This window comes from Saccopteryx leptura, chromosome 10 (assembly GCF_036850995.1).
Source record: "Saccopteryx leptura isolate mSacLep1 chromosome 10, mSacLep1_pri_phased_curated, whole genome shotgun sequence".
In the NCBI taxonomy this organism is placed as follows: Eukaryota; Metazoa; Chordata; class Mammalia; order Chiroptera; family Emballonuridae; genus Saccopteryx; species Saccopteryx leptura.
In genome coordinates this window covers 7,305,640-7,331,038 of record NC_089512.1, presented here as the reverse complement: position 1 = coordinate 7,331,038, position 25,399 = coordinate 7,305,640, and the positions used below count along the sequence as shown (strand labels likewise).

Genomic DNA, 25,399 nt, shown 5'->3' with positions numbered 1-25,399 from the left:
TTGATGCTTCTCATCTCTCTCCATTCCTGTCTGTCTGTCCCTATCTATCCCTCTCTCTGACTCTGTCCCTGTAAAAAAAAAAAAAAAAAAAATCCAGAATTAAATGTAAAAACAAATCAAATTTGAAAGCATTAGGAACATGTTTTAGAAGGACTAAGATTAGCCCTGGCCGGTTGGCTCAGCGGTAGAGCATCGGCCTAGCGTGCGGAGGACCCGGGTTCGATTCCCGGCCAGGGCACACAGGAGAAGCGCCCATTTGCTTCTCCACCCCTCCGCCGTGCTTTCCTCTCTGTCTCTCTCTTCCCCTCCCGCAGCCAAGGTTCCATTGGAGCAAAGATGGCCCGGGCGCTGGGGATGGCTCTGTGGCCTTTGCCTCAGGCGCTAGAGTGGCTCTGGTCGCAACATGGCAATGCCCAGGATGGGCAGAGCATCGCCCCCTGGTGGGCAGAGCATCGCCCCTGGTGGGCGTGCCGGGTGGATCCCGGTCGGGCGCATGCGGGAGTCTGTCTGACTGTCTCTCCCTGTTTCCAGCTTCAGAAAAATGGAAAAAAAAAAAAAAAAAAAAAGATAGAAGGACTAAGATTTTATTATTGATTTATTAAACTGAGGCGAAAATATTTTTAAAAATCAGTGTGCAGGCATGCCCTTGGGAGCATACCCACTTGAATCTTTTTTTTTTTTTTTTTGTATTTTTCTGAAGCTAGAAATGGGGAGGCAGTCAGACTCCCGCATGTGCCCGACCGGGATCCACCCGGCACGCCCACCAGGAAGCGATGCTCTGCCCATCTGGGGCATCACTCCGCTACAACCAGAGCCACTCTAGCACCTGAGGCAGAGGCCACAGAGCCATCCTCAGCGCCCGGGCCAACTTTGCTCCAATGGAGCCTTGGCTGCGGGAGGGGAAGAGAGAGACAGAAAGGAAGGAGAGGGGGAGGGGTGGAGAAGCAGATGGGCGCTTCTCCTGTGTGCCCTGGCCGGGAATCAAACCCGGGACTCCTGCATGCCAGGCTGATGCTCTACCACTGAGCCAACCGGCCAGGGCCTTGAATCTCCTTTTTGAGTGAAATTTCTTTCTCCTAAACTCTACAGATCTCCACATTACATTTTTATTTCCTTTTTTTTTTTTCCCCTTGTATTTTTCCGAAGCCGGAAACGGGGAGAGACAGCCAGACAGACTCCCGCATGCGCCCGACCGGGATCCACCCGGCACGCCCACCAGGGACGAGCTCTGCCCACCAGGGGGCGACGCTCTGCCCCTCCGGGGCATCATTCTGCCGCGACCAGAGCCACTCCAGCGCCTGGGGCAGAGGCCAAGGAGCCATCCCCAGCGCCCGGCCATCCCTGCTCCAATGGAGCCTTGGCTGCGGGAGGGGAAGAGAGAGACAGAGAGGAAGGGGGTGGGGGAGCGGAGAAGCAAATGGGCGCCTCTCCCATGTGCCCTGGCCGGGAATCGAACCCGGATCCCCCCGCACGCCAGGCCGACGCTCTACCGCTGAGCCAACCGGCCAGGTCTTTTTTTTTTTTGAGAGACAGAAAGAAAGAGGAAGGGAGAGAGGTGAGAAGCATCAACTCATAGTTGCTTTACTTTAGTTGTTCATTGATTGCTTCTCATACATGCCTTGACTGGGGATTGGACCTCGGGTTCAAGCCGAGCCATTGACCCCTTATTCAAGCTGGAAACCTTTGGGCTCAACCCAAAGACCTTGGGCTTTCAAACCAGCAACCTTTGGGCTCAAGCTTGCAACCTTTGGGATCATGTTGACAATCCCACATTCAAGCAGCAACCCTGAGCTCAGCCGGTGACCTCAGCATTCTGGGTGGATGCTCCATCCACTGGGCCACCACATGTCAGGTGGTTCCCCATGATACCTGCAACCAGGGGAGCAATGAACAGTGGCAACTCTTCCGGCTAACTCCCTGAAGCTGTCTCCAAGACCCCCTTTTCTCTCACTTCCCAGAGAGCTGAAAGCAGCCTGCGTAGGCTCTTCTGTTGCTTCTTCTATTCTAAGCCCTTCCTTGTTTCACTGTCCCCAGCTTTAATAAAATATACTCTCAAAAAAAAAAAAAAAAAAAATCAGCCTAGCCTGACCTGTGGTGGCGCAGCGGATAAAGTGTCGACCTGGAATGCTAAGGTCACCAGTTTGAAACCCAGGGCTTGCCAGATCAAGGCACACACGAGAAGCAACTACTTTGAGTTGATGCTTCCTGCTCCTCCCCTACCCCTTTTCTCTCATTCTCTCTCCTTTGTAATAAATCAATAAATAAAATCTTAGCTTGACCTTTGGTGGTGTAGTGGATAAAGTGTTGACCAGGCTTGCCTGGTCAAGGCACATTTGAGAAGCAAATACTATGAGCTTCCTGCTCCTCTTCTTCTTTTCTCTATCACTCTCTAAAATCAATAAATAAAATCTTGCCTGACCTGTGGTGGCGCAGTGGATAAAGCATCGACCTGGAAATGCTGAGATCGCCGGTTCGAAACCCTGGTCAAGGCACATATGGGAGTTAATGCTTCCAGCTCCTCCCCCCTTCTCTCTCTCTGTCTCTCTCTCCTCTCTCTGTCTCTCTGCTCTCTAAAAATGAATAAATAAAATAAAAAAAATTTTTTTAATAAATAAAATCTTGGCCCTGGCTGGTTGGCTCAGCGGTAGAGCGTCGGCCTGGCGTGCGGGGGGCCCGGGTTCGATTCCCGGCCAGGGCACATAGGAGAAGCGCCCATTTGCTTCTCCACCCCCCCCCCTTCCTCTCTGTCTCTCTCTTCCCCTCCCGCAGCCAAGGCTCCATTGGAGCAAAGATGGCCCGGGCGCTGGGGATGGCTCCTTGGCCTCTGCCCCAGGCGCTAGAATGGCTCTGGTTGTGGCAGAGCGACGCCCCGGAGGGGCAGAGCATCGCCCCCTGGTGGGCAGAGCTGCGCCCCTGGTGGGCATGCCGGGTGGATCCCGGTCGGGCGCATGCGGGAGTCTGTCTGACTGTCTCTCCCCGTTTCCAGCTTCAGAAAAATACAAAAATAAATAAATAAATAAAAATAAATAAATAAACTCTTTAAATAAATAAATAAAATTAAAAAAAAAAAATCAGCCCAGCCTGCAGTGGCGCAATAGATAGGGCATCAGACTGGGATGCAAAAGACCCAGGTTTGAAACCCTGAAGTCGCCTGCTTGAGTGCAAGCTCATTTGTTTAAAGCATGGGCCCACCAGCTTGAGTGCTGGGGTCGCTGGCTTGAGTGCGTGGGTCACTGGCTTGGGCGTGGGGGTCGCTGGCTTGAGTATGGGATTATAGATATGACCCCATAGTCACTGGGTTGAGCCCAGATGTTGCTGGCTTACAGCCCAAGGTTGCTGGCTTGAGCAAGGGGTCACTGGCTCGGCTGTAGCCTTCCCCCTCCCCTCAGTCAAGGCACATATAAGAAAGTAATCAATGAACAACTAAGGGGCTGCAAATCACTCTCCTTCCTGTCTGTCTGTTTCTGTCTGTCCCTCTCTCTGTCTCTCTCTCTTTCTCTCTCTCAAAAAAAAAAAAAATCAGCCCAGGCTGTGGTGGTTCAGTGGACAGAGAGCTGACCTGGAACACTGAGGTCCCTGGTTTGAAACTCTGGGCTTGCCTGGTCAAGGCACATAAAACAAGCAACCAATGAACAGCTACAGTGAACCAACAACTTCGCATTCCCCACCCCCTCAGTAAAATCAATAACTAAAATCTTAAAAAAAAACAGTCAGTATGCAGGCTCTGGTGAGCAACGACACAGTGGAGGGTACCGACGTGGGATCCAGCGGTGGGGAGTCTGGGAAGAAAGACCCCTGCAGGTGAGCCTCGAATCTGAAACCCTTTTTCTTCTGGGGGCGGGCACCAATTTCAGAGGCCAGTTAGAGGCCGAGCAGAACTCCTGAAAGCCTCAGGCGACAGAGACTAGATCCAGAGCCCACCCGGTGGGAGACCCCGTTGAATCCTACTCAGCTGGGCTGCGACCTGAAAAGCTGCACCCCAAGAAGAAGGGAGAAACCGAGTAGACAGCTCAGCTTCTCATCATCGGAGTCTCTGCAGTCAGGCAATGTGATCTCAGAGTGCGGCATCCCTGACGAAAGCAACATAAATCCTCCCTGGAGAAAATCCTAAGCTCCAAATTTCTACAATCAATTTTGCAAATGCAATGTCAAGGCACACAAGTCAAATATTTTCAGGAATACGAGATTAGACAACATAAATAGAAAACAAAGAAAACCACAGACAATTGAAATATACACAGGGGCTTCAAACACTAAAGTTGTCAGCCTGACCTCTGGTGGCGCAGTGGATAAAGCGTCAACCTGGAAATTCTGAGGTTGCCGGTTCAAAACCCTGGACTTGCCTGGTCAAGGCACATATGGGAGTTGATACCTCCAGCTCCTCCCCTCTTCTCTCTCTCCCTCTCTCTCTCCACCCCCCCTAAAATGAACAAATAAAATCGTTAAAAAAAAAAAGGAGTCAGATACAGACATTAAAATAACAACACTATACACGGTTCATGGAGATTAAAGAAAATATTAAACATTTCAAGAGAATCTGAAATATAAGAAAACAAATAAAAATTCTAGAACTAAAAAATAATACAGCAAATTAATAATTAGATACAACTTAAGGACATAATTTAAGAACTGGAGGATAGGTCCAAATAAATATATGTAGACTGAAGCCCAAGGACACAAAGAGATGAGATGGTCAGTGTAAATATAGAAAACAGTAGGAGAAATATGAAATACAGTTATAAAAGGTCTAATATATGTGTAATTAGAGTCCTAAAAAGAGAGGAATAATGGGGCAGAAGCAATCTTTAAAGATAAATGCTGCAAATTTTCCCAAACTGAAGAAAAACAGCCAGTGATTCCAGAAGTATCGTAAACCACAAGCAGCATAAATGAAAAGAAAACCACATCTACACACATGATGGTAAAACTGCTGAAAACCAAATTACAAAGAGAAAATCTGAAAAGTCGTCAGAGAAAAGACATTACTTGCAAAGGAGCAATAATAAAACTGTCAGCTGATTTCTCAACAGACACAATAGCCATCAGAAGACAATGGAATGAAAGCTTTCAAGTGTTGAAAGAAGTTGATAACTGCCAACCTAGAACTCTATAACCAGGAAAAATACCCTTTAAGAAGGAAGGTGACAAACATAAAAAAAAAAAAAAAAAGAAGAAGAAGAAGGAAGATGAAATAAAGACATTTTCAGGCAAACAAAAACCAAGAAAATTTGACACCAGCAGATCTGCATTAAAAGGTAAAAGAAACATGATTATCAAATGAAGCTTAAAGAAGTAGGAAGCACTAAGAAGCAACAGAGAGCCTGACTGGTGGTGGTGCAGTGAATAGAGCATCAACCTGGGACCCCGTGGTCACTGGCTTGCACGCGGGATCACCAGCTTGAAACCAAAAATCTCTGGCTTGAGCCCAAGGTCGCTGGCTTGAGTCTAAGGTCGCTGGTTTGAGCCCAAGGTTGCTGGCTTAAGCAAGGGGTCACTGGTTCGGCTAGAGCCCCCCCACCCCCTGTCAAGGCACATATGAGAAGCAATCAATGAACATCTAAAGTGCCACAACTGGCCCTGGCCGGTTGGCTCAGCGGTAGAGCGTAGGCCTGGCGTGCGAGGGACCCGGGTTCGATTCCTGGCCAGGGCACATAGGAGAAGCGCCCATTTGCTTCTCCACCCCCCCCCCTCCTTCCTCTCTGTCTCTCTCTTCCCCTCCCGCAGCTAAGGCTCCATTGGAGCAAAGATGGCCTGGGCGCTGGGGATGGCTCCTTGGCCTCTGTCCCAGGCGCTAGAGTGGCTCCGGTCGCGGTCGCAGCGGAGCGATGCCCTGGAGGGGCAGAGCGTCGCCCCTGGTGGGCGTGCCGGGTGGATCCCGGTCGGGCGCATGCGGGAGTCTGTCTGACTGTCTCTCCCCATTTCCAGTAAAAAAAATAAAAATAAAAAAAATAAAATAAAGTGCCACAACTATGAGGTGATGCTTCTCATCTCTCTCCCTTCCTGTCTGTCTCTATTGCCCTCCCTCCCTCCCTCTCTCAAAAAAAAAAAAAAAAAAAATCTGTAATCTCTCAGTCATTGATAAAACAAGCAGACAAAAACCACTAAGACTACAAAAGATCGAAACACTGTTATCAACCCACTTGACCTAATGACACTTATAAAACACTACACTCAACAACTGCAAAATATACAATCTTTTCAAGTACATATTTGAAATATTCACCAAGGTATAATATATGCTGGGTCATAAATGAACCTCAGTAAACTTCAAAAGACTTAAATATTAGGAGAAAACAACACAATAAGGTATTGCTACACAGCCACCAAAATAACTAAAATTAAAACTTTCTAGGAAATAGAAATGATCTATATTGTGACTGAGGTGTTATACATGAGAAATACATTTAGTATTTCAAACTGAAAACATTAAGATCTGTGCATTTTACTGCATGCAACTGCACCTCAATTTACTTTTTTTTTTTAAAGGTTTTATTTACTCAGCCTGACCTGTGATGGCGCAGTGGATAAAGCATCAACCTGGAATGCTGAGGTCGCTGGTTTGAACCCGGTCAAGGCACATACAGGAAGCAATTACTACAAGGTGATGCTCCCTGCTTCTCCCCTTCTCCCCCCTCTTTATCTCTCTCTCTCTCTACCCCTCTCCCTAAAAATCACTTAAAAAAAAAATATATATATATATAATTTACTCGTTTTAGAGAGGAGAGAGAGAGAGTAGGGAAGGAGGAGCAGGAAGCATCGACTCCCATATGTGCCTTGACCAGGCAAGCCCAGGGCTTCGAACCAGTGACCTCAGGGTTCCAGGTCGACACTTGATCCACTGCGCCACCGCAGGTCAGGGCTGCACCTCAATTTAAAGAAAGATTTACAATAGCAACTTCTGGAGACTCTGGAAAGCAAACTGGACCTCACACATGGCTGGTAGCTGGTACAACCATGACAGAAAACTGACAGTATCCGCCAAAGCGGAACGAAGTGCTCACCTCATAATGACTCAGCAATTCCACTCCAAGACGTTAACCCAGAGGAAATCCGTTTCTTTTACAAAGGCACCAAAGATTTGTTAGCAAAAAAAGAGCCCTGGCAGGATAGCTCAGTTGGTTGGAGCTTCCTCCCAAAGCATAGAGGTTGCCTGTTTTGATCCCTGGTGAGGGTACATACAGGAACAAACCGATGTGCCTGTCTGTCTCTCTCCCTTCCTCTCTGTCTCTAAAATCCAATAATTTTTTAAAAATTTGATCTCCCGCCTGACCTGTGGTGGCGCAGTGGATAAAGCATCAACCTGGAAATGCTGAGGTCGCTGGTTCAAAACCCTGGGCTTGCCTGGTCAAGGCACATATGGGAATTGATGCTTCCTGCTCCTCCCCCCCCCCCTCTATCTCTCTCTCCTTTCTAAAATGAATAAAATAAAAATAAAATTAAAAAAAAATTTGATCTCTACTTACTTCTACTATTGCCATATACTTAAAAGAAATGCTTATACATGTACACCAAAAAATATGTACAAGAATGCTCACAGCAGCATTACTTGTAATAGCCAAAAAAAAAGGATACAATACAGATGTCCATCAATATTAGAATGGGTAAATTATACAAAACCTAATACTATACACTAAGGGAAATGAACAAATACCACAATATAGATGAAACTCACATGTTGAAAAAAAGAATGATACAACTGGTGGCGGCCCAGGATGCGGAGCTGCAACCAGGCCTGGACCCGGCGATGGCCGGGGGGGGGGGGGGGGGGGGGGTGGAGCCGTCTGGGCAACTGGGACCTCCCTACCCCACGTCCCGTGGGCCTGTGGGCCGACACGCAGCCTCTCCAGCTGGTCCCAGTCCAGCCCCCCCACCTCCCCACCCCAAGCGAGCAGGGTGCCCTGGTGTGGCCCGCTGGGTCCCGCTGAAAGTGACCACCAGATAGATCCTAAACCGGAGCCCAGGTCTTTCCTCACCGCCTCTGCTGCCAGGAAGACCTGGAGCAGGAGCCAGACAAGGACGAGACAGGGGCCTATTTGATTGACAGGGACCTTACCACCTACTTTGGGCCTATCCTAAACTACCTCCGCCATGGGAAACTCATTACAAAGGAGTAGGCAGAAGGTGTGCAGGAAGAGGCGAAGTTTCACAACATCTCACACCTGGCACCGCAGGTTACGGAAAGGATCCGGGACAAGGAGAACATCGCATCACACGGCCCTGTGAAGCACATGTGCAGTCCTGCAGCGCCAAGGAGAGCTGACGCAGGTGGCCTCCACTATGTCTGATGGTTGGAAATTTGAACAGCTAATCAGCATTGGATCTTCCTGTAATTATGGAAATGAGGATCACGCAGAATTCCTCTGTGTTGCTTCCAGAGAACTAAATAATTCTACCAATGGCGTTGTCATAGAGCCGAGTGGAAAGGCAAAGATTCTTCAGGAGAGAGGATCTCGGACGTAAACTCCAGAATCCTAACCATCCAGAGAGCAACCTCACAGAGCACCTCTGTGAAGCTCAATCTTGCTCCTGTCCAATAACCGAGCTACTGCAAAGCCAAGCTGAGCCTGGCCCGCTGTGGAGAGTGTTCTGGTCAAACCAAAGGGACCCCCAGCCCACCCACAGGAACCTGAAACCAGATGCAACTTCCAGCTGCAGAATATCTCTTGAGAAATCTGCTTTTCTCAGCCAGTGTTTAAACAAATCTTTACAGCTGCATCTGGGCTGGGTTCCCAGTTGAGCCCTTAGAGGGAGCTGGGGAGGGGAGAGGACGTCCTGCTCCTGTACATGCCTGTCCTTCAAGGAGGCTGCAGCCAGTGAAAGACGGTTGTCCCTGAGCTGTGCCGTCTTTGCACCTGAGTGCCACGGTGGACGCTGGTAGCCAGCCACTCTGTAACACTTTCCTTCCTCTATGCACCCATAGTAATGTAGCAGATGCAAACAATTCTAGCTTCCACCTGTCAAACTGAATTGAGGTTTTGGATAAAGGGGAGAGTAGCCAGAGTATCCCACATTGCTATGAATTAAGCCTCTCTGAGGAAGGGGAGGATGGGGCATCCTTGCTTGTGGTTGGAGGTTGGGGATTGTTGCTCGGGGTTTGGGGCATTCAGCTGCTACCACATCCAGCTTGGCCTCATTTGTCTCCAGCAACCTGGACCCTCCCGGTGGCTTGCTGTCTTCCCAGAAAGAGGTTTGAGGCAGGCGGCATTCTGTACTGAATCAGACAGACAGACAGATGGACACTTTGGGTAGTCGGTATAACTGCTTCTTCAGCCTTTTCTTACCTTCTTTGGCCTGTCTTTTTCCCTGACTTTTTAAACTGGAATAAAGGGACTTTGGACCCTCTGAAAAAAAAAAAAGAAAGAAAGAAACCAGATACAAAACAATAGCCATGTATGTTTGATTTCATTTGTATATCCCCACAAACGTATATTAGGTATAGCAAATTAATGGTTACCTTTGGGGATAAGAGAGGGGATGCTGACTGGGAAGGGACATGAGGAGGCTTCTGGGATACCATGATGTTTTATTTCTTGACCTGGATAGGTGGTGGCTACATGGATGTGTTTTACTTTGTGATAACTCACTGAACTGTATACTCCAGATTTGTGTTGATACGTATAATATATATATCAACTTAGGAAAGTTTTTTACTCCCCCCACAAGAAAAAAACGAAACTATAGAATTTAGGTATGAATGCTTGGGTGTTAACAGCTCTAAAGGAAAGCAAGGTTATATAAAAGTTAGAATAATAGTTACCTTTGTAGGGTAAGAGCAGCAACAGTGATTAGAAATTAGCTCGAGAGGGGGGCTTCTGAGTTGCTGGTAATGTTGTATGTCTTAACCTGTGTGGTGCTGGTGATCCAGATATTGTTTTGTGATAAGTCACTGAGTATTTTGTGTACTTTTCTGTATGTGAATTATATTTTACAGCATAACGGTATAAAAAAAACCTCAATGGGTGAGTTAAAACAGCAGATTACACACAGCTGAAGAAAGAATGAGTGAGCTGAAAGATCAGAAGACGTTACTCAGAACACGGCATAGAGATGAAACTAGGACATGTGGACACTGGAGAGAAGATCCAGCAAATGTCTAAATGGAATTCCAGAAGTAAAGGAAAAGAAGGAGGAAGGGCACTATTTAAAGAATGGCAAGAAAATTTTCTAGAACTGATGAGGCACTAAACCACAGATATAAGAAGCTCAACAAATCCACAGCAGCATAAATAAAAAGAAACCGATACCTAGATATATCATAGGATAATTAAGAATACCAAAGACAAGAAGAAAGTCATAAAAAGTCAGAAGAAAAAATTTTTTTTCCTTTTAAATGAGGAACAACTGACTATTAAGCTGATGTCTTCATAGAAATAACGGAAACCAGAAGACAATCTGCTAAGAGAAAATAATCACAACCTAAGTTCTGTTCAGGTAAATATTTTTTAAAAATGAGATCCATGTAATTTACCATATTAACAATAAAAATAGAAAATCATGATCATTCAGGAAAAATATTTGACAAAACTCAAGATCCCTTCATGAGTGCAGGGTCACAGGCTTGCTGGCTTGAGCATTGGATCATCAATATGATCTCAAGCAAATTAGCAATAAAAGAGAACTTCCTTGCCTGACCTGCGTTGGCACAGTGGGTCAAGCGTCGATCTGGAACACTGGGGTTGCCAGTTCGAAACCCCTGGCTTTCCTAGTCAAGGCACATATGGGAGTTGACACTTTCTGCTCCTCCCCTCCTTCTCTCTGTCTCTGTCTCTGTCTCGCTCTGTCCTCTCTCTCTAAAATGAATACATAAAATCTAAAATAAATAAATAAATAGAACTTTCCCAACCTGATAAAGTAGTGGTCCCCAACCCCCGGGCCGTGGACCGGTACCGGTCCGCAGAGAAAGAATAAATAACTTACATTATTTCCGTTTTATTTATATTTAAGTCTGAATGATGTTTTATTTTTAAAAAATGACCAGATTCCCTCTGTTACATCTGTCTAAGACTCACTCTTGACGCTTGTCTCAGTCATGTGATACATTTATCTGTCCCACCCTAAAGGCCGGTTCGTGAAAATATTTTCTGACATTAAACGGGTCCGTGGCCCAAAAAGGGTTGGGGACCACTGTGATAAAGGACACCTATGAAAAAGCAAAAAGCTACAGCTAACATAAAACCTAACAGTGAATGCTTTCTCCCTAATAGTGAAAACAAGACAGCCCTGGCCAGTTGGCTCAGCGGTAGAGCATTAGCCTGGCGTGCAGGAGTCCCAGATTCAATTCCCGGCCAGGGCACACAGGAGAGGCACCCATCTGCTTCTCCACCCTTCCTCCCTCTTCTTTCTCCCTCCCTCTCTCTCTCTCTTTTCCTCCCACAGCCAAGGCTCCATTGGAGCAGAATTGCCTCAGGCGCTGAGGATGGCTCCTGTGGCCTCCACCTCAGGCGCTAGAATGGCTCTGGTTGCAATGGAGCAACAGCCCAAATGGGCAGAGCATCGCCCCCTAGTGGACATGCTGGGTGGATCCCAGTAGGGCACATGCAGGAGTCTGTCTCTCTACCTCCCCACTTCTCACTTCAGAAAAATACAAAAAAACAAAAAACAAGACAAATATCTGCCTTCACTACTTCTAGTCAACATTATACTAGAGGTTCTAGCCAGTGCAATAAGGCAAGAAAAATGAATAAAGGTATATAGATTGGAAAAGAAGTAAACAGTAAGCCTGACCTATGGTGGTACAATGGATAAGAGCATGAACCTAGCCTGACCAGGCAGTGGCACAGTGGATAGAGCATCGGACTGGTATGTGGAGGACCCAGGTTCAAAACCCCGAGGTCACTGGCTTGAGTACGGGCTCATCTGGCTTGAGTGTAGGCTCACCAGCTTGAGCATGGAGTCGCTGGCTTGAGCCCAAGGTTGCAGCTTAAACAAAGGGTCACTCACTGTTGGAAACCGCCCCCCACCTGCTCAAGGCACATATGAGAAAGCAATCAATGAACAACTAAGAGGACTAAGGAGCCACAATGAAGAATTGATGCTTCTCATCTCTCTCCCTTCTGGTCTGTCTGTCCCTCTCTCTGTCTCTGTCACACACACACACAAAAAAAAATTACCAGAATGGGCCCTGGCCAGTGGCTCAGTGGATAGACCGTTGGCCTGGTGTATGAGCATCCCAGGTTCAATTCCTGGTCAGAGCACACAGGAGAAGCAACCATCTGCTTCTCCTCTCCCTCTCCTCTCCCTCTTCTCCTCCCAAGCCAGTGGCTCGACTGGTTCAAGAGTGGCTCCAGGCGCTGAGGATGACTCCGTTGGAGCACATCAGCCTCAGGCGCTAAAAATGGCTCAGCACTTGAGGATCTGCCCCAGATGGGGTTGCTGGGTGGATCCTGATCAGGGCACATGTGGGAGTCTACCTCACAATCTCCCCTCCTCTCACCTTAAAAAAAATTTAGCAGAATGGATTAAAAAAAAAACTAAAAAAATCTTATAAATTAAAAGAATACCAAAAGGCTGAAAGTTAAAGGGTAGAATATGGTTCATCAGGAACGCTCAGGTGTGGCTGGCAGGTACACAGCCTGGTGCCGCCCTTCCCAAAAGCACTTTGGAAGTTTTGGTCAGTAACTATGTGCATCTATCTCTCCAACCTGGCAAGTTGATCCCACATGTACTTCACACAGCTCTGTAGAAGGTAGAAGGAAGTCCTATAAGGATGCCCACTGCGGTTCTCTGTGATAGCATCAGTTTTATCATATTTTCTTGTGTGTTTCAATAAAACTTTATTGACAAAGACAGATGTTGGGTCAGTTTTGGGCAGAGGGCTGTAGTTTACAGACCCTTGTTTTGGACCTATAGACCAGAGTTTGTTTTTGTTTTTTGTTTTTCCATTTTGGGTTTTTTTCTCCCTTTTTATTTAATTTATTGGGGTGATGCTGGTTAACAAAATTATACAGGTTTCAGATGCGCCATTTCACTGCACATCGTCTGTGCACTGTACTGTGTGTGCACCACCCAAAGTCAAATCACCTTCCAGCACCATTCATCCCCCTCACCGTCTGTACCTGCCCCGCTCCTCACAGCAAAAGTTTTAAATTCACACAACAGAGAAGGACACAAGTGGTAGGCACCGGCCTGATGTACACACCACCACAAGGGTGAGTTGTACAAACACTGTACTGAGTGCAAAAATGGGGGTTCATTTTACCCACAAAATAACATAGACTTTGCAAGAACAGAAACAGTCAAAAACATATGGCAGACTGATTGTTATGGGAAATTAAAATAAATATATAAGATGGTGGGGAGGCCGATCTCGCCCAGACAATAATGATCACCTGCCACAAGCTAAGGAGGATGACCACCTCCAGCCTCTGTACCTGTGGCCGAACACAGAAGAAAATAAGACTGGCACGGGAGACACACACAGCGGCCAGGAGCCCTGGTTCCAGTCTGTGAAATAGTCTACACCCCACGTGCAGTGTCGATCCATGGGCCATGCCAGGAGGTCCCAGGCATGGCACACTGTTGGGCACATGCCCATACACTGTGCCCTCCAGGGGCCACAGGATAGCACCTGCACATATCACATACAATCTCCCAAGTACGTGCTCATACTGCAGGGTACACTCATGCCAAGGTGCCCGCCCTGTGGACGTGTTGGTACAAGTCCACACCCAAGAGTGAGCCCCAGGACCAGCTGAGCTCCCAGATGGGCTGGAGCTCTCCAGGGTAGGAGAGAGAGGGGCAAAGGACTAACTGAACAGGGTCTGGGGAGTCCAGTCCAGGGCGGTCTCCCCACCTCCCAATGGCCCAATGCTCCGCCACAATCTTGAGAGGGCTGAGAGGCCAGAAGGGCAGGGTCATTTCCCTTCCATGCCCAGTCCTGCAGGGACACCCTCCGTGCCCACAGATACACCCACCTGTCCTCAGAGTCAGTGCAACTTTCCTTGTTCCATACAAATCTCTTCAGCGTGTCCGAGCAGCAGTACTGGTCGTAACAGGTGCCACAGCAGAAAACAGGACAGGACTTGGGGAAGAGGTTGTATCCACTGGAAGCCATACACACCTCACCGTGGGCTGGAGCAGAGAAACACTTGTTCACCCGTGGCCACGAGGTGAAGCCTCATGCTGGGCCCCAGACATGTCTTAGCCAACACAGCCCCTCCCCAGCATAGCCAGCAGGGACAGCATGCTGGGCCACCGCTGGGCCATGACCCCAATCAGCCTTGCATGCTCCCCCAGGCCACTGCTGATGTGCCTAACTGGACTCCCCCTTTTCCCACCGGTCCGCCTGCCTTCTGATGGGAGAGTCAACTTTCTAAGGATGCATCTGATGGGCCACTCTGGCTCTCAGACCAACTCTGGTTCACACTGCCTTAAGATCAAGCCAAGAGTCCACAAAGCAGGGTCCAAAGAAAGGGCTTGAGGGTTACCCCAGCTCCCCAGCCCTACCCACGCTCTGCCCATGTTCTCGCTGGTTTCCCACCCCCTGCCGTCAGGCCTACCTATCCTCTAAGGCCCTGCTCCAGCTCTCCCCTCCAGAAGGTGCCCGAGGCCAGCAGTCACACAGCTGAACAGTAACAGCCCTGGCCAGCTCCTGAGGGCCAGCACTGCACAGGCCAATTCTTTCTCCATTTCTTACCGAATTTATTGGGGTGACATTGGTTAATAAAATTATATAGGTTTCAGGGGTACAATTCTATACGGATCAGCCAGTTCTTGATCCTCATTCCCTCGTGCCCCACTCAGCCACAGCTGCCTCAGCCTCTGCTGGGCTCGACAATTTTGGGGCCCGGCCCTGACCACACCCTCACCGCAGGCTGGCTCCTGACCAATTCACCACTGGCTCCAGTCACACCCGCAAAAGTGTCCCTGCAGCACTCAGCCCTGTGCGGGGCCCGCAGCGGATGCCTAGAACATGTTGTGCCTTCAGTGGCCAGGGCTCCGAGGCAGTGGCACCGTGTCAAGCCCCAGAACTATCACAAGGCTCTCGGACAGAGTTGGGATCTAAGAGACATCTCCGCAGGCTGGGGTGACACAAGGTCATGCTGAGAGGACCTGGCTGACAAGTGTGAAAAATGACCCAGGTCTTTGGGTGACCACCAGGTTTGCAAACTTCCAGGAACAGGCTACAGCCACGTTCCCATACATCCTTAAGCTACCTTAACAGAGAACTAGTGCCCACCAGCAGGATAGAACAGTCCACTTTGGTAGACAGGGGACAGGCCTGATGATAAACCCTGGAGTATGGCGATGTCACCTGAAAACTCCCCGGGCACAATGCTACGCTCAGAGACCCGGCCTAGGCAGTTTATCACGTCCCCTGCGGCTATCCCAGAGCAAGGTCCGCTGAGTGGCCTTGAGAAGAGACAACTTTTATGGGGTGGGAAGGGGGAGATACTCTGCCCGGGGCAGCCCCAGGCAGGGCCTGCTCTGAGTAAAGCTGGGGGACAGAGGATGGGACCACCAACAGGCCCAACCCTGCCAGCTGCCCACCTGACAGCCGGTTGACTCAGCATGGCCCAAGCTACTGCCTAGTTCAGATGACCCACCGCCACCTCCAGCAAAGTCTTGACAGCCTTTAGACCACAGCTCGAGAGCCTCTAAGCTGGGGCTGAAGACCAACACCTGTGACTCTTTTTGGGACGAGAGCTCATGGCACCAGTGTTCTTTGACCCTCACACACTCTAGACAAGGTTCTCCGGACCGGGGACCAGGGTTTTCAGCCAGCTCAGTTCCCTACCAAGGTCTGCCAGATTCCTCCCGGCCCCCAGGAAATAAAGCCCTTCTGCTGGAGGAAGCCACCCACCCGGAGGAATGTTTGGCTTCCTATAGCTGGGGGGTGGAGAGGTGGTGTTCCTATTCCTAGCTCAAAGGGCCCCCAGCCTGGTCTCTCCATCTGTGAATCATCAGTCTGCAATCAAGCAATTAACACACACAGTGAATTTCCTCCTCCAACCTCAGAAGGCCACCTCAGCTGTCTCCAGGAGCACAAGGGCCTTGGAGGCAGAGGGTGGAGGCTCCCAGTCCTAAACAGAGGCAAAAGGAAGGCCTCTGATAGAGGAGTCAGGCCTCCAGAAAGCCACCACCGGGGCTCAGGCCAGGCAAGGAATCCTATCCCAGCCTCTGGTGACCCAATCCCTTGGAACACCAGAGAGACGATGGACACCTGGCCCTCCAATTCCAGGACAGAACAATAGTGGAGCTGCCTGAGGTCTGAGCAATGTCAGATCAGGCTGGGAAGGGTGGTGGGGTGGAGAGAGCAGTCCCGGAGTTTGCCAAGAGCCTCGGGTCATCATGGGTCCGGGGGTGGGGTCACTGTGGGGACGGTGTTGCCTGGGCTCCGTCCAGGGACGGCGCGGACGTGGCTGTCCCGGTCCCTGGCCAGGACAGACTCCCCCACCCCCGAAGGCTCACCACCCCGAGGCGGCAGCGGTAGCAGCAGCAGCAGCAGCAACAGGATCCGTGGCGCAGGGGCCGGCGCGGCCATGGCTGGGCGGCGGGCGGAGACGGACGGAAGCACCAGGGTCGCGGGGCAGCCGCCGCCTCGGCGACCCGCGCGGACGCCCTCGCCCGGCCCCGCCCCGCGGGTTCCCGGAATCCCGCCCCGGAGGGCGCGGAGGGAAGAGGCGAGGCGGGGGCGGGGAGGAGGGCGTCCGCCGGGCCCTGCGCCGCCCGCGTCCTCGCGACAACTCGGGACCCCCGGAGTTGCCTCCCGCTCTCGGGACACTTTCCGGCCGCCGCCCCCAGGCGCCTGCTGACGGCCTGAAGGGGGGCTCCCCGCGGGGACGTGCGCCCAGGGAGCCCCCGGCCCGGCCCGCGCTGCGGCTATGCCCGGGCGTCCTCGCTCTCCTCTCCCGAGAGCCACCCGAGCACCAGGTGAGGTGGCACGGCGACAGTGCACACAGGAGGCGCCCGGGAACCCCGGCTCTGGGACACACATCGCCCGGCACCCTGGGGTGACGCCTCTACCGCTGTGGTCGCCCAACACGCAGTCCAAGGAGGCCCAGCCCTGGCTCAGGACAAGCGTGGCTCAGGTGGCCAGGTCTGAGGGGTAGGAACTGGCCCAGACCCTTACCTGCCCCCAGAGAAACACGTGAGTGGAGCAGTGGCTAACAAGAACGGGGGCCTGCCCTGTCTCTGTCTGCTCAAGCTGCTATAACAAAACCAGACTCCGTGGCATAGACAACATTTCTTTCTCACACCCCGCAGACTGGGAACAAGATCCAGTGGCAGCATATTCTGTGTCTGGTGCTAGCCAGCTTCCTGGTTCATAGGTGGCCTTCTTTTCCCAGGGTTCTCACATGGCAGGATGGGCAAGGGACCTCTCTGGGCAGCTTTTACAAGGGCACTAATCCCATTCATGAGTGTTCTACCCTCTCCATCTAATCACCTTCCAAAAGTCTCACCTTCCAAAGGCCCCACCTCCAAATACCATCACCTTGTGGGATAGGATTTCAACATTTGAATGTTAGGAGAACACTGACACATTTTTTGCCCAGGGTCTCTGACCAGCCACCCACCCTGCACCTGGCACTTTCGTTGCTTATAAGAGCCTAGCTACAGAACTTCTTATGACGAGTTAAGACCCTATAAATAACTAGAAATCTAGTTCACAAATCTTACATCTTTGTCTCCCAAGGAGAGTAGGGAGTCTCCTTTGCAGATAATTCCCAGAGGCAGATGGGCTCGGAGGCGCCAGGCGCCAGCTGCCCCAGGGATGTCGCCAAACGGACCTGTGCTAACATCAGAAGAACTTGCCAGAGAGACGCTCCTGCCAAAGGAAGTGCCATCTCTCAGGCACTGCTACGTGACTGTGTTTTTTAATAAGTCACTAACCACTCCGAAAGTGTATAAACTGGCCCGCTAGCCAAGACTGTACGGTGGGATTTGGATGCATTTTTAGGCTGCCTGCCTTCTCAGGTTTCTGGCAATTTGAATAAAACACTGTTATACCACTTGGACCCTGTTATACTAATTGGACTCAGCAGCAAAGGGCAGCTTGATTCTGGTTTGTTCTGGTAACAGCAGGTTTTTATAGGAAGAAGAGGGGGGGGACATGGGAGCTATTAAATATGTCTTGGACTCAGACATCTTTTCTTGAGGTGGGAAAGAGAAAGGAAGGGGTTTTTATCATGCAGATTGCTTCTTTTTAGGGTGGTGGGATGGAGGGGCCCAATGACAGATTACCTCTTTTTTTTTTTATTTTACAGGGACAGAGAGAGAGAGAGATAGGGACAGACAGAGTTGAGAAGCATCAATGATCAGTTTTGCATTACAACACCTTAGTTGTTCATTGATTGCTTTCTCATATGTGCCTTGACCACGGGCCTTCAGTAGACCGAGCAACCCCTTGCTCGAGCCAACGACCTTGGGTCCAAGCTGGTGAGCTTTTTTTTGCTCAAGCCAGATAAGCCCACGCTCAAGCTGGCGACCTCGGGGTATCAAACCTGGGTCCTTCTGCATCCCAGTCCGACGCTCTATCCACTGCACCACCGCCTGGTCAGGCAGATTACCTCTTGGCTGTTGACCAGAAACTCCATACTGGCTGATTAAGATTATGTTTCTGAAACAGGACGAAACTACAATGAGATCGGGTATTAATCTACGTTTGGTATCATGGGCTTTTAGCTTGAGTGAAGCCATTTTGGGCCCCCCTTTTTTTTCTCTCTCTCTTTTAACAGCACAACAGGTGGAAACATAGTTATGACTCCCGGGTCAGGATGAGGCGCCCTCCCTGACACAGCCCAGAGTTACCCTGCCCAGCTGCCTCTGCCCCCTCAGCTCAATTGAAAAATTAAATAAGAGTCTGTTCAGCCCACTGACCACTTTCCCCTGAGCACCCACCCCCAAAATCACTTCCCCAGGAGATAGGCTGTCTGGGCCCCCAGCCCCCTGTGTGTTCTCCCCACCCCGACCCCAGCCTCCAGCCCTCGGCCTCTCAGCATTCACTACAGCTGGACTGGAGCTCTCTGTGCATCTGAAACAGGTAGAATATAGTGTTGCCAAAAACGGCTCCATGGAGTCAAGCCCTGCAAGAACTCTGCCCCATTATCAATAGGTGGTTGTAAACAATGATCCAGGAACCAACCTGACTTCTTTTAAGTTTGTTTTTCAGATCTAAAGCCAAGCCACAAATCAGAGACAGACTCAATACCTCGTTAGAAAAGCCCCTTCCTGCATCCCATAGTAAGTGTTGCACAATCCCAGAATGTTTGCTTCACTGAGGTATAGCCCAACATCTATGTTCCAAAAAAAGGAGAAGCTTGCTAACCTACTCCGATTGGGTAACACCAGCAACGTCCCAGTCCTCAAGCCATTAAAAGCCTAAGCCCCACATCCAGCGAGCGGAACCTGCAGAACCTGGGACCCTAGCTCAGTGTTCTCGCCCTCTGCAAAACCCCAACAGATATCTGCCTTTGCTTTTATCAGTGACCCTGGTCTAACTTCTTTCGTATCAGGAGACAAGAACCCAAACTCAGCAGTAACACTTCCATCTCTCTGTCAACCCTGTCAACTTTAGTCCTGGTGCTCAGAGTAGGGGCCTGTCCCAGATTGGTTCTGCCTCCACCCTCCACCTCACCCGCGTGGGAGGAGAGGGCAGGGTCTGTTCGTCCCGCTCCTACCGAAGCTCTGCAGGCAGTCAGACACCCCACCCTGCACCAGTTCCTGCCAGTAGCCATACTTCTCAACTGGGTCTTTTTCAGGGCCATTTGCTGAAAGGTACAAGGTTCATGTGCCCAGGGCTCCAAAAGGAAGGCCAGTATTCAACGCTCAGGTTTTTTATTTTGGGGGTTTTTTTGTTTTGTTTTTTCTAAAGTTGGAAATGGGGAGGCAGTCAGACTCCCGCATGCGCCCGACCAGGATCCACCCGGCACACCCACCAGGGGGTGATGCTCTGCCCATCTGGGGGGTCGCTCTGTTGTAACCAGAGCCATTCTAGTGCCTGAGGCAGAGGCCACGGAGCCATCCTCAGCGCCCAGGGCCAACTTTGCTCCCATAGAGCCTTGGCTGCGGGAGGAGAAGAGAGAGACAGAGAGGAAGGAGAGGGGGAGGGTGGAGAAGCAGATGGGCGCTTCTCTTGTGTGTCCTGGCCGGGAATCGAACCTGGGACTCCTGCATGCCAGGCCGACGCTCTACCACTGAGCCAACCAGCCGGGGCCTCAATGCTCAGTTTTGGAGGAAGGAAAGGTTTATTGATCTAGAAGGCCTAGCTCCAGAAGATGGGAAAAGCAATTCTCAAACCCATCTTAAAGAGAGCCACAAATTCAGGCGGCTTCTGTATCAGGGAAGGGAGGATAAGGGTGGCAACGAGGTGGGTGGGGACTGCAGACAGCCAGGCTCTGCCAACGGGTCTGGTCTGAGTAAAAGCTTCAGAATTTCTAATGGTCGACCCCTGCTCCCATCCGAGTCCCATTCTGGGGTCATCACTTTGTGCATATTCCCCACTTCAGAATTCCGGCAGTTAATGAGCATATCTATAGCAGGAGCTGTTGGTCTGAAAGCCACGGAGAAAGGAAGCATTTCACTGGTGTTGTGCTGCGACTTTATCTTGAGGGCCACATACCCGGCTTGATAAGAGTGGCTGCTTTTGGCTGGGACCTTTACATATAGCCTGGAGCCAAGCTGTGGGCAAATTCTATGTGGAACTGGTGGGAGCAATACCCAGTGATGCCCAGGAAGCCCAGTGCAGGACAGGGTATGGGTGGCAGGGTATAAACACAGCTAGCCTCCTAGGACCAACTGGCCACAGACCAGGATTGGTGGAGCGCCCTCCTCTCTACCCATGTATAGCCGGGTGCCGCTGTGGCCATGCAGGCTCCCATTGGACTCGGGCAGACGGTACAGGACCTGTGGAGCTGGAGGACAGTGGGCCATTCCGTTTATTAGAGTTTCGCAATGGTGGATGAGCAAGCAGGCAGGGAAAACTGCTTCCCTCTCTCTCAGGGCTCACAAATGAAACAGGCCAGGGCAAAAAAAAAACAACCCTTATCCTGCAAACAACAGCAAGCAACGGCCCCTCCCACTGGTGGAGGAAGTCCACAATTTACAATCTGCCACTCTGAGGGCAAGTGCCTGCAGCCTTACACAGACTGTACACACGTGATGCTGCCCTGTGCTCATGCACCAATCAGGCCAAGTTCAAGGCGAGCAAGCCTGACACACTTGTAACACGCTTGCCCAACAGCCCAGTACTACGTCGGCCTCTTTCCTCATCTCCGAAGGCAGAAATGCCACAAACCCACTTCCCCACTACTGGGGGCTCGTGACTCTGGAGTGTCTGGGCCAATGGTGAGGGCTGTGTGAGTCTAGACATCCCCTTGTCACTGAAGAGGGACCCAAACCAACGTGGGTCTGCCTACCTCCACCCCCCAGTCTGGAAGGTGTCATTTGCTCCTGAGTGGGTTTTCATTCTGTTTTGTTTTTGTTTTTGTGTGACAGAGATAGAGAGAGGAACAGATAGGGACAGACAGATAGGAAAGGAGAGATGAGAAGCATCAATTCTTCCTTGTAGCACCTTAGTTGTTCATTGATTGCTTTGCCTGAGTGTTTTTTTGTTGTTTGTTGGTTTTTTTACAGGGACAGAGAGAGGGATAGATAGGGACAGACAGACAGGAACGGAGAGAGACGAGAAGCATCAATCATCAGTTTTTTGTTGCAAGACCTTAGTTGTTCATTGATTGCTTTCTCATATGTTCCTTGACCGCGGGCCTTCAGCAGACCGAGTAACCCCTTGCTCAAGCCAGCGAAGCTGGTGAGCTTTTATTTGCTCAAGCCAGATGAGCCCACACTCAAGCTGGCGACCTCAGGGTCTTGAACTTGGGTCCTTCTGCATCCCAGTCCAACGCTCTACTTGTTTTTTTTGTTTGTTTGTACAGAGACAGAGACAGAGAGACAGACAGACAGACAGACAAGAACAGAGAGAGACGAGAAGTATCAATCATCAGTTTTTTGTTTCTACACCTTAGTTGTTCATTGATTGCTTTCTCATATGTGCCTTGACCATAGGCCTTCAGCAGACCGAGTAACCCCTTGCTCAAGCCAGCAACCTTGGGTCCAAGCTGGTGAGCTTTGCTCAAAGCAGATGAGACCACGCTCAAGCTGGCGACCTCGGGATCTCAAACTTGGGTCCTCTGCACCCCAGTCCGACACTCTATCCACTGCGCCACTGCCTGGTCAGGCAGCTCCTGGGTGTTTTTGGTTAAGAAAGATAAGGCCTTGGTTAGGGGGTGGGGGAAACCTTGGGATCTGGCTATAAATTGCTCAGATTGCTCAGACCTTTAACTAGCTACCTGAGTTTCCCCATTCCACTTGCTTTTTTTAAAAAAAAAAAATTATTCATTTTAGATAGGAGAGAGAGAGAGAGAGAAAGAGAGAGAGAGAAGGGAGGGAGGAGCAGGAAGCATCAACTCCCATATGCGCCTTCACCAGGCAAGCTCAGGTTTTGAACTGGTGACCTCAGCGTTACAGGTTGACTCTTTCTCCACGGTGCCACCATCGGTCAGGCTTTTTACTATCCTAGCCTCTTACTATCCCACCTCCCCTAGTTCGTCCCTTGGCAGTGGCTCCCATTCCAAAGCAGAGCTCGATTTGGGCTGGAGCTGAAACTGTACGGCTTGGAGTCAGGGCTTTCAGCCCCCTTGGTGAACTCTGGGAGATAGCTACTCAAGTTCCCTCTCATTGATTCTGCAGTCAGTCTCCTCCCACAGATAAAGATGCCGTAACCAGGATCCCAGCAGGTGACCAGGGTAATGGCGTGTGCCCAGTGTCCCCAGTTGGAGCTAAAGGCAATGGGAATCCAGCAGGGTAAAGGGAAAGGCTCTAGCAACCCTGGAAGACTTAGGGACAGAGATAGTAAAGCCACCACTGGGAGGGGGGCTATAATAAGACATTCGGAATTGCTTTTTGTCACTGCATCCTGGCTCCAGAGCTTGGCATTTATTGTCTTTTGTACGCTAATAAGATGACTCCAGGTGGGGAATTCCTCCCTCCCCTCTAGAAGGCGTCAGGATGGGAGCCATCACCAGAAATAGAGGGCTAGAACTTTCAGCCGTCCATCTTGGGGTTTTGGGGTGTTTTTTTTTGTATTTTTCTGAAGTTGGAAACGGGGAGGCAGTCAGACTCCCGCATGCGCCTGACCAGGATCCACCCAGCATGCCCACCAGGGGGCAATGCTCTGCCCATCTGGGGCATTGCTCTGTTGCAGCCAGAGCCATTCTAGCACCTGAGGCAGAGGCCATGGAGCCATCCTCAGCGCCCGGGCCAACTTTGCTCCAATGGAGCCTTGGCTGCGGGAAGGGAAGAGAGAGACAGAGAGGAAGGAGAGGGGGAGGGGTGGAGAAGCAGATGAGCGCTTCTCCTGTGTGCCCTGGCTGGGAATCGAACCTGGGACTCCTGCACGCCAGGCCAACGCTCTACCACTGAGTCAACTGGCCAGGGCCCATCTTGGGGTTTGGTTCCGAGATTGATGGCTATCCCCAAAGGCTAATGATTTCATCGATCACACCAATGTCATGAAACCCACTAAATGGTGGAGTTCAGGGAGTTTCAGGATTTGCCAACACACTGATGTGCTGGGAAGGTGGCAGCCTTGAACAGGTTGGAAGCTCCGAGTGACCCTTCCCTAACCCCCTACACCCTGGCCTATGTGTCTCTTCCATAAACTGGTAACTGTAAATAAGGTGTTTCCCCAAGATCTCTGAGTAGGTTCAGCAAATTATCAAAACTTGAGGAGGGGGTTTAGAAACCCCTGATTTAGGCCTGACCTGTGGTGGCGCAGTGGGATAAAGCGTCGACCTGGAACACTGAGGTCACCGGTTCGAAACCTTGGGCTTGCCTGGTCAAGGCACATATGGGAGTTGATGCTTCCTGCTCCTCCTCTCTCTCTCTCTCTCTGTCTCTCTCACTCCTCTCTCTCTAAAAAATCAATAAATAAAATATTAAAAAAAAAAAGAAGAAACCCCCGATTTATAGGCAAAGGTCAGAAGTTACCAGTGGCCCTCTTAAGACTTGTGACTAGCACCCGAAGTGACCGCAGTCTCGTGGGACTGAGCCCTTACCCTGTGGGTTCTTGTTAACTCATGAATGCTATCAGAATTGAGTTGAATTGTTGGATGGCCAGTTGCTATGGGAGAATCAGAGAGTTGGTGGTCAGTATGAAAAAAAACCCCACAATTTAGTGTCGGAAGTGGTGTCAGTAAATAAGACACTGCTGGTGGCCACTCAGTTGATATGAGGACAAGGTTTTAGGAGGCCATAGGCCTTCACCTTAGAATAGGGGTTCCCAAACTACGGCCCCTGGGCCACATGCGGCCCCCTGAGGCCATTTATCTGGCCCCCACTGCACTTCTGAAAGGGGCACCTCTTTCATTAGTGGTCAGTGAGAGGAGCATAGTTCCATTGAAATACTGATCAGTTTGTTGATTTAAATTTACTTGTTCTTTATTTTATTTTTATTTTAAATATTGTATTTGTTCCCGTTTTGTTTTTTTACTTTAAAATAAGATATGTGCAGTGTGCATAGGGATTTGTTCATAGTTTTTTTATAGTCCGGCCCTCCAACGGTCTGAGGGACAGTGAACTGGCCCCCTGTGTAAAAAGTTTGGAGACCCCTGCCTTAGAATAATGGCATGAGGGGCCCAAGCAACGCATTGACTGAGGTGTCAGGTGGTTGCTTCTAACAGCACCGAACAGCTTAAAGAAAGAATGATAGGGTCAGAGTCTTTGCTGCTTATGTCAAGACACAACCCGAAAATTTTCTCAACTTTGCAAAGGAGTCTCCTACCTCTTGCGGCCACAGGACTGAGATAACCCATCATCAAACCCAAAGGCTGATTCTGTGGATTCCAGATTAAATACCGGTTGAATTCATAGCCTGAGTCTCTTATGTGAAAGTTAAGCACTGTAAAGATTCATCAACAGGAACCTTATTTAAACTGGAGTTGCCAGAGCATGCAGGAGAAGATCCCACACCCTATTACTCATTGTCAATTGCTCCACACAGGAAGTGACTCCTTTCCAGGAGGAACTGTGTTCTTCTACTCCACTGCTCCTGCGGAAGGAAGGAGGGTCTTCTCCTCACCCAGCAACCCCTCGGCCAATGAAAAGCCACTACATTTAGACCTCCAATGGACTCTTAGTTTACGGCAGCCCCTCTGAACTTCTTACCTCTGTAAAACAATGTTCCCCTCTGTCTTTCTCTGGACCTGCCTTTGGTTCACGTTAGATCACATGTCCTGAATTGCAATACTTGGTTGTTTCCAAACAAACCCATTTTGCTGGAGAAATATCTGGCTATTTGTTTAAGGTCAATGGCAATCATTAGGACAGAGCACAGAGTATATAGAAGGAGACTCTGGGAAACGGGATTCCACATGCCGTTCATTTATCCAGCAGTCATTTCTCA

At 50.0% G+C, this 25,399-nt stretch overlaps 1 protein-coding gene and 1 pseudogene across 2 annotated transcripts in view; one reads left to right on the top strand and one right to left on the bottom strand.

Moving 5' to 3' along the window:
* Window positions 1-16,644, bottom strand: part of SHISA5 (shisa family member 5) — a 29,489-nt gene extending 12,845 nt beyond the window's left edge. Inside the window, exons 1-3 of one of the 2 annotated variants that reach the window (XM_066351798.1) lie at window positions 16,411-16,644; window positions 13,914-14,070; window positions 9,282-9,341 (exon numbers count right to left, since the gene is read on the bottom strand). In XM_066351798.1, the coding sequence (XP_066207895.1) occupies window positions 9,282-9,341; window positions 13,914-14,070; window positions 16,411-16,483 (290 nt within the window). In that variant the 5' untranslated portion in view covers window positions 16,484-16,644. The remainder of the gene's footprint in view (window positions 1-9,281; window positions 9,342-13,913; window positions 14,071-16,410) is intronic. The other variant, XM_066351799.1, reaches the window with a different exon arrangement.
* On the top strand, window positions 3,716-8,460 carry LOC136382384 (BTB/POZ domain-containing protein KCTD2 pseudogene; annotated as a pseudogene).
* Window positions 16,645-25,399: the final 8,755 nt, after the last annotated feature.